Source organism: Octodon degus, unplaced genomic scaffold (genome assembly GCF_000260255.1).
Source record: "Octodon degus isolate 3935 unplaced genomic scaffold, OctDeg1.0 scaffold00085, whole genome shotgun sequence".
NCBI lineage: Eukaryota > Metazoa > Chordata > Mammalia > Rodentia > Octodontidae > Octodon > Octodon degus.
Window position 1 is genome coordinate 5,676,565 of NW_004524661.1, and position 9,480 is coordinate 5,686,044.

General features: G+C 49.4%; 1 protein-coding gene across 1 annotated transcript in view; it reads left to right on the forward strand.

The window, feature by feature from the left end:
• The window catches only part of Slit3 (slit guidance ligand 3), a 621,317-nt gene that overhangs the window by 599,213 nt on the left and 12,624 nt on the right, over positions 1-9,480 (forward strand). The window contains exons 33-35 of the mRNA XM_004637040.1: positions 4,320-4,474; positions 6,064-6,349; positions 8,139-8,347. Coding sequence (XP_004637097.1) covers positions 4,320-4,474; positions 6,064-6,349; positions 8,139-8,347 — 650 coding nt within the window. The remainder of the gene's footprint in view (positions 1-4,319; positions 4,475-6,063; positions 6,350-8,138; positions 8,348-9,480) is intronic.

Genomic DNA, 9,480 nt, shown 5'->3' on the forward strand with positions numbered 1-9,480 from the left:
TTAATGAATGGAGGGATTTGTTCTAATGGTGTTTGTAAATAGGATCACAAGTCCACTTCTTGTACAGCAATTAACCACTGAGAAGAATATATGCAGTGTATGATTCCTTGAAACTGTACTTCCGATTAGATTTGAAACTGTCTCATTGCTATCTGTTTATCAATAAAACTTTGAAAAAAAAAAAAAGATTCTATCAGATCAGAGGTCAGGGACCGGTGAGATAGCTCAGCACACAAGTGCCTGCCTGGCAAGCTCAAGGTCCTGAGTTCGATCCCTAGTACAAAAAAAAAAAAAAAAAAGATTCGATCAGGTCACCAGGGAAATACACAGAAAGGCCCTGGGTTCGGTTCAGTTCGGTTCTGCCCTGCCCTGCCCTGCCTTATAATGGGATGGATTTCTCTCATCTTCAGCAGCAAGGCGTGTTAGAAAGTAAATTCACCAGTCCTCAAAGCCAAGGGCCCAAGCAAGTAAAAGCCATGGGGCAGCAGGCCTGCATGGGCATCAGGAAGCACTGGGCCGGGGCAGTCTGAAGGGTACCCCATGTACAGAGGGGCAGCCAGCCTCAGCCCCAACAGAGGCTGTCGTGGTACAGATTATCAGAAGAAGCTAAAAACGCTGATTTCTACATGAAATATCCAGCATTTTAAAACAGAAAGCAAGCTCTACCCAGCACAGTGCATGTTCCTGGGGTCTTAATTACCACAACTCCATTTACTGCCAAGATCTTTGTCTCACTTGAGCTTGAGCACAAGCCCCAGGCAAGCAGCACCAGTCCTCGGTAAGGAATAAGAAGTCTGATATTCAGAGGATGCCACTAAGTGGCAAAGTCAGGATTTAAAACCAGATCAGGCTTCCACCAGAATGAGCTCTGCCAGCTCCCCAGCCCTACGCCGGGCACCACCTCCTTGCTGGCTATAAGGCTAGAAGAGAGAACACCAGGGTGAAGAGGCCAGCTGCCACCCAACTAAATTGCAGGCACTTTTTGTTCTTGTGGGGCCTTGCCGCCACCTATTGGTCACAGTCGGCATCCAGGTGAGAACCACCAGCACCCACAGGAATGGCCACCCTCAAAACCCCTTTTTGAGAACAGTGGCATCAGGACCTGAGATGGGACCATCTCCTCTGTAAGACTGCACTGGGCACTTGGAGTCCCTTGTTTCCAAATAGCAAAAGAGCTGCACCTCCCACCTGGGGCTGTTAAGGTTAAATGAGAGAGGCCGGGTGACTTTGGTGTCTTTGCCTAGGGCTCTTGGCCCTCAAGAATGTTTGTCCACCATGGTTATTAACAGCAAAAATGAAGCTAATGACCCACATGACCAGAACATGTGGTCGTGGCAGTCCCAGGCTGCAGCCATGCAGCACGGCTCTGCCACCCTCCACACCGTCTCCCTTCCCCTTCCTGCTGCCTCAGTCTGACCCAGTGGATAATCAGAAATACTCTCAGGCCCTCCTGCGGTCCCCTGCAAGGCCCACATGTCTCCCCAGGAGACTAACTTCTGGAGCCTGACACTGTTTCTTTTAATACAAACAGTCTTTCACTTGTTTCTCTTGTTATACTGGTTGTGTCACTCTTCCCACTGGTATTTTATTTCAAAGTCCAAGACATTTTTTTAAGTAGAAATGGAGCCATCCTAACCTGGGGATGGTGGTAACGAGACCTGTCAGCACTGCCCAGCCCAAACCTCCAGGGACCCATCATGTGAAAAGCACTGGCTTTATTTTTTGTTGTTTTGGGGGTTTTTTTGTTATTGTTTGTTTGTTTGTTTTGGCCGAAACCAGGGATTGAACTCAGGCCCTTGCACTTGCCAGGGAAGCGCTTATCCTACTGAGCCATCTCCCAGGCCCCAAAGCACTGGCTTTAAGCTCTGTTTCAGGACACCGTGGTTAAGATAAACCAGGAACAAGGTGACCCACGAGCCCATGACTGACTGGCACCCACAAGAGGATCCAGGTTTGGATGTGAAGCACTTCTTACTTTGCACCTCCATCCTGTCACTTCCAAGCACTCTGTTTTTGGTCACTTTCTTTACGGTCCTTCCCTGTAACACGGGGCTCTCAAGAGCACAGGCCTCGGAGATGGTAAGAGCTGGTGGAAATGTGCAGACACTCAAAGCCCAGGCACCTGTCAGGTTGAGGAAGCGGGAGACAGGATCTACTGTGGTCCACTGACTTACTCTACTGGCCCAATCCCCAGACTGAGCAAGGACTGTCTCCTGGCCAGCTGCCCTCAGAGGCCACTGGCTGGCCAGGGAACTCAGGAGGCAGAGAATAGAGCCAGCGGCCAGGAAGCTCAGGTGTGTGCGCTCACTGGACTCGTGTGCATCTAGAATGGAAACGGCTGCCCCTCATCCCTAGCCCTTGATGCTGGGAGTGCTCAAACCACCCAGACCTGCTGCTACCATCAAGCTCCCTGCAGGGCCGGTGCTCATTACACCCATCTGGGCTGGGGAGCTGCATCCCCAGTCCCGTGTTTTGAAGGCTTGGCTGCCCCCTGTGTTGCTACTGAGAGGGAATGGAACTTCAAGGGGGTGGAGCTTAGAGAGAGGACATTAGGCTACTGGGGCAGGCCTTGAAGGGCGTACTGGACAGTGGCCCCTTCTCTCTTCTGTTTTGCTTCCTGGTTGCCATAAGGGGAAAAGGCCTCCTCTGCCACACGTTCCCACAGGAAGTACTGTGCCCCTCTAGACCCAAACAATAGGGCCAGGTGACCCTGGGCTAAAATCTGGGGAGAGATAGCTGGGGAGATAGCTCGGCGGCATGAGCACCAGCCTGGCAAGTGCAAGGACCCAGGTTCAATTCCCTATACCACATGCCATGCTGGCAACTGAAACTGGATGTGGTGCCTGTAATTCCAGCACTGGGGAGGCTGAGACAGGAGGATCACTGTGAGTCTAAGCTGTGTAGTAAGACCCTGTACTAAATAAATAATAAAATATTTTATTTAAACAAAATCTCAAAACTGTAAGCCAAAACAAACCTTTCCTCCTTTGTTTTTAATTTTAGTTTTGCAACAAATCCTATTTCTGTCATATACTAGTTGGGCGACCTCAGACAAGGCACTTGTCCTCTCTGGGCACCAGTGTCTATCTGTGAAAATGGATTTCTGGGATCTAGAGATCTCCCGATTCATAGAGTTATGACGTTCAAATAGTGTGACGCACTTAGCATCCTGCCGGGCCCATCATGCACCTTGGGAGCAGCTGCTGGGACCAGCAGAGGCACCAGGAGGAAGGGACGGCCAAACCTTCGGTCTGCATTCATTAGCTATGGAGTCTTGGGTAAACCATGTAATTTACCCGGACTTCCATCTCCTTGCTCTGTAATGGGAACAAGAAACTTCCTTGGCATGGGTGTTATAAGGTGTTATTTCCCCAAGTGCAGTACAACATGACATTGGCAGCCCATGGGATGAGTTCAGGTGGGACAAGGAGAAAGTACTGGTGCTTTACCTGAGAATTTACTTCCTGTGCACTAGGAAAAATTGAAAGCGCACCAAAATAACTTTCTCTTGACTAGTATCTCTAGAGCAATACTAACCTTATACATTTACTGATAGTCAAAAGGGATACAGGACAACTGAACAGGAAATGCATTCAGAAAAGAATTCAAGAGGGTGCCCAGGTAGAGCCACAATTAAGAAGGTGTTTTCTTAAAAAGAAGGGTAGATTACCCAGCATTACTAAGTGACAGAAACAATGCAAATACATACTGATTACCAAATGCAGTACCCGAGTCTACAGAATTTTGCAGTCGGAAAAAAATACTACAAAGGGCATTATTGAGTCCACTGTAAATCTGAACAGAAGATAAAGAATGGTATGAATGTTAAATTTACCTGAGTTGTTAGCTATGCTGTATTTATGGGAGAGAATAGCCCCACCTTTGTGAAATGCACAGGGAGCTATCCAGGGGTGAAGGACCACAATAAATGTATCTTATCTTTAAATGGGTCAGGAAATTTTGGGGGGGGGATAAATAAAGCAAATGTGGATAATAGGAAAAAGTGGGTCATATTTTCTATACTGCATTTTGCAATTTTTTAAGTTTGAAGTTGTTTTCAAATAAAAAGTAAAAGGCAGGCTTGAGGGAGCATGCCTATAATCCCAGAACTTGGGAGGCTGATATAGGATTGCCTCCAAGCCAAAGCCAGCCTGAACTATGTAGCAAGACCCTGTCTCAAAAACAAACAAACAAAAAACAACAAAGAAAAAAATAAGGAAAACAAAATACAAGTGCTGCTGGGCAAATCGGCAGCCCAGTGCCTGGCCCCAGAAGGCACTCGGGAATACTAGTGGCGGTTTTCTTGCTCTCTTGCCTAGTGTGGAGACAGTGAATGATGGGCAATTCCACAGCGTGGAGCTGGTGATGCTAAACCAGACCTTGAACCTGGTGGTGGACAAAGGAGCACCAAAGAGCCTGGGGAAGCTCCAGAAGCAGCCGGCAGTAGGCGTCAACAGCCCACTCTACCTTGGAGGTAACACTCCCCTCTGTCCCCTGCTCAGCACCTGCATGCAGACCTATGCCATGGGCTCCCTGCTCTCAGCTCAGTACCCCTGCCAAAGCCGATCAGGAAAGATGTCCCAGAGGAAGTAATGGCAAAGCTGACTCCTCATGGGGTGAACAGGCATTAGGCAGCCCATGCAAATAAGAGTACTTTGAACACAGGCTTGGAAAGGAAACAGCAGGACTCTGCGGAAACTTCAAGGTGTGCAGAGAGGTGTTGAGGAAGCGGGTAAGGTGAAGATGGGCTGGGAAGGGTGAGAAGAGAAGCAGGAGGCTGAAGCAGGTCTAGGCTCTAGACTGCAGGCTTCAGGGAACCTCCCTCTGCCCTCTCCCTCCTTGGCCACCACAAGAGTTAGTTGATAGAGAAGCTCAAGTTTAAATGAAGGTTGTAAAAAAGAAGAAAAAAAAAAAAAGTTGCTGCCAGTCTAGTAGAGCCTGAGACTGAACAGTTCTCAAAGAGTTGTGTGCAGAGGAAGCCACCAGAGCAGTTTGTTCAACAGAGATGACCCCAAGGGATGCTCTCTAAGGGGCCTGCATAAAGTCCCCAAATCTCACAGTCAGGTCAACCACCGCCCAGGTGCAGGAAGCCAGGAAATGCACCTGGCCCAGGACCATCCCAGAAGGGGCACAGCTTCTCCCCAGAGCAGGCTGTTGCTCCCCTGCCCGAACCTGCCCCAGGGATAGCCAGAGCAGCTCTGAGTCCTCTGCTTCCAGCCTGTACACTGGCCTTGGGCTCCACATACGCGGTAGGTACAAAAGGGAGAGAAAACACAAGTTGGACTCAAGTGAGAAGCAAATCAGGGGCTAGCCTGATAGCGCAGCAGCAGCCAGCTTCCATCCCTGGGCTTGCCATGCTGGCCCCGCCCACGGTTGGAGACAGCATCTAAGACTGGGGTGGTGGCGCACACCTGTAATCCCAGCACTTGGGAGGCTGAAAACAGGAGAATCACACCGATCTATGCAGTGAGACCCGGTAGACCTTATAGACCCTGTCCTAAATACAGAAGAAAAAAAAAAAGGAAAGCAAATCAGGTCCCTATCAATAGTCTCAAAAACCCTGGAAAGAGGGGTGCACAGCACAGAGGGCAGCAGTCTGAAACTTTGAACCCCAATGTTCCGCTAATAAAGATCTTCTCCACATCTTCACCCCAAAACTTCAGTTTGTTTTTCCTGGGAGAAAGCTGAAATATGGGATGCCCAGGCCAGGGAGAATAGTGGAGAAGTTGGTATAAGATGTGTCCCAGACCTACAAGAGGTAGTGGTTATCATTCAGCCAGTGGGACCATTTTATCTAGGAAAATGCATACTATACACCTTTATGAGAAATTTTCTATATTTAAATATTAGCAACAAATTTAAATTTTTAAGTGGCCCTGTTGCAGGACCAAGGATCCCTGTCCCTGTGTGAATAAGGTCCAGATTTAGGGCCTTGATGTGAACACCAGAGGCCCCAGGCTCTACACCAAGAAGGGCAAGTTCTCCCCAAGGGCTGTTAGGTTCGGGTGTAGCAAGCTGGTGGGCAGGAGAGGACTTTCAGGCTGTCTAACTCCTCTCCCGCAGGCATTCCCACGTCCACAGGCCTCTCGGCCCTGCGCCAGGGCGCCGACCGGCCGCTGGGTGGATTTCACGGCTGCATCCATGAAGTGCGCATCAACAATGAGCTGCAGGACTTCAAGGCCCTCCCTCCGCAGTCCCTGGGGGTCTCTCCAGGCTGCAAGTCCTGCACAGTGTGTAAGCATGGCCTGTGCCGCGCAGTGGAGAAGGACAGCGTAGTGTGTGAGTGCCACTCGGGCTGGACGGGCCCGCTGTGTGACCAGGAAGCCCGGGACCCCTGCTCCAGCCACAGGTCAGTGTCCCATAAGACACAGACTCAGACACCCTGCATCTCTGCCCTTACCGAGGAGGAGTTACCGATGGAGAGGGAAGAATTGGGATGATACTAAGGAAACTGTTTAATATTTGAGGGCCGGCTAAATAACTCAGCGAATTAAAGCGCCTACAAGTTGGTGCCCGGGTGGGGAATTCGATCCCTGGGTCTGCTGTACCTGCCCCGCCCCCTCCCCCAGGCACACTGAGACAGCAATTGAGACTGGCCATGGTGTAATCCCACCACTTGAGAGGCTGTAAACAGGAAGATCTCTACGAGTCCGACATACAATGTGAGACCCTGTAGACCCGGCTCTAAATTTAATTTTTTTTTTTTTTTTTTTTTTTTTTGAGTGGCTTTGCTTCGAATTCAGGGCATTAGGTCTTGCTCAGTGACATCACATGCACGGGCCTTGCTCAAAACTCGTCTTTGTCATGTGGCCTTAGACCCTGTCCAGAACTGCCACAAGCCTCCAAGCCACCTCTGTGTGACAAAAGAAAGGGATCACTTTGGGTAGATAGTCCCCACATGTACTTGGCGTGACAAGCAGAACGAGGGTGACTCTCAATACCTTGGCCATTAGCCTGAGTGAGGCGGCTGCGTACGCATGCGCAGCTGAGTCGTCTCTACAGGGTTAACTTCTTACTCAACAAACACATGGTGAGGGCCTACTGTGTGCCGGGCCTCATGCCGAATGTGAGAGGCGCAGTATTCCTAATGTTAAGAAATCTACATTGAGCAAAAATAACCCGAGGGCCAAAACTAGTTATTTGGTTGGCTGAACAAGCTGGAAAAATAATGCTTTGGAGCAGGAAGGAAGGAGAGCTATAAATGGCTGGAGCCTCCTGTTGCTTTAAAGTATGTATGATTCTAGAATTAATATAAATCCTATCTCTGAATGTCATCCCAGTAGGGATGTTTTCAGATTTTGGAATTCCTGCATATACATAATGAGATATCTTGGGGAAAGAACCAAAAATCTGAACATGAAATTCATTTATGTTTCCTATCCAGCTGACACACACAACCCGAAGGTAATCTTATGCGAGATCTTCAGAGCATCTATAGAGTACAATGCATTACATGAGGTCAGGTGTGGACTTTTCCACTGATAGTATATTGGTGCTCAAAAGGTTTTGAATTTTGGAGCATGTTGGAGTTCAGATTTTAGATTAGAAATGCTCACCCTGTACCAGTAGTAGTAATAGTCTTATTATCAATTAAGATGGCAAAGCCTGGGCTGGTGAGATGGCTCAGTGGTCTAAAGCACCTACTTAGAACAAGCTAAGCTAAACAAAGCACAGGGACCGTGGTTCAATCCCCCAGCACCACATGCCAACCAGCCCCACCCCCTGGTGGGCTGAGCTGGCCACACACACACACATAAATAAAATAAAATGTAAAAAAAAAAAAAAATTTAAAAAAAAAAGATGGCAAAGCCATTAAAATGTTTATAGAAAGTTATATTCTTCCAAGCAGGAACTTGTCCCTGGATACCTGAGTGCTGGTTTGGGTATGTAACAGTAGCTTCTGTTGTGCTTAGAAATGGAAATGGACACTGAGTGAGGCCCAGTAGCTTCCGGCTGCCTGGCCACTGGCTGAGAAGGACACAACACGGGATGGAGGCCACTTGGACTGCAATTAGAGGGCCTGCAACTCTGAGCTGTTTGGCATAAGCCTGGCTCCTAGTTGGGGTGGGGAAAGAGCGCCTAGAGTGGCACTAACTCTGGTCCGCTTCCTTCCTCTTCCTCCTCCTCTCTGCCCCCAGCTGCAACCATGGAAAGTGTGTGGCAAGCGGGAGCTCCTACATATGCAGATGTGCTGAGGGCTATGGAGGGGCCTCGTGTGACCACAAGAATGACTCTGCCAATGCATGCTCAGCCTTCAAGTGCCACCATGGGCAGTGCCACATCTCAGCTCGAGGGGAGCCCTCCTGCCTGTGCCAGCCTGGCTTTAGTGGGGAGCACTGTGAGCAAGGTGAGTCTGGTATGCTCGTGGGAGGGAGGGCCTGAAAGCATCTGCAGGGTTTTACTCCCATAATCAGAACACGGAGGCTTCAGTGCTGGCTGTGCCACTTAGATGAGGTGTGGCCTTGGCGCTGTCATTTTCTCAATTCCCTTATCTTGAAAATGGGGCCAAAGTATACCTTTTTCTGTCAGCTATCTACTATTGAAATAACAAACTAGCTCCAAAACATGGCACCTCAAATCACAGGGTTTTTTTTTTCATGTAATATGATATGGATGAATCAGAAATTTAAAGAGAGTTTAGCTGAAGTCTCTCAAGAATGAAGCTAACAAAGTGAAGGTTGCAGTTTTGTAGAGTCTAACCTGAGGCAAGGGCTGCTTCCAACATGGAGCATCCCCACCATGGTGGTGGTTGGCAGGAGGCCTGCTTTTCCCCCTGTGCATCTCCACCTGGGCCACTTGGCAGTCCTCGAGACCCAGGAGCCAGCTTCCTACAGAGGAGAACAAAATGGAAGGCGCAAGGTCTCATGTGATCTGACCACAGGAATAACCTGGACTGTCATTCCTACACCACACGGGCTATGTGGATCAGTCACTTTCCTGAGGAAGGGACCACAGAAGGGATCTGGATACCAGGTAGTTGTCATCCATAGCCACTTTAGAGCCTGACTACCATGTTGGCTTCAAGGGTTGTCAGGAGGAGTTTCAGTGCCTGAAATCACAGCCCCTGCTAGAGTGTGTCACAGCCTAAGGCCAGAAGGCACCATGCCTCTCCATCCTTCACCTGCCTTCCACATGCAGGAGTGAATGCAGCGCTGTGGTGCCAGCTGCTGAAGTGTAGGAACAGTGGGACACCTGTCACCTTGACACCTGAACCTAAAAGACACCTGCCCAGCGGGAGGTCGACCTGATCTGCAGCACCTGCTACACATGGGCCCTCAACTGGAAAACCAGCCCCGTGCTCACCTGACCACCACAAACTTCCTCATGTAGGACACTGAAGCTCTCGGAGGCGTCACCGACATTAACGATCGCAGCAGAACTGCGTGCAGACTCATTAGTGTGGCCAGCTAGAACCAAAGTCAACATGCCCTCCCCAGATGACACCCTCGAGCCAACACGCCCACCCCAGATGACACCCTC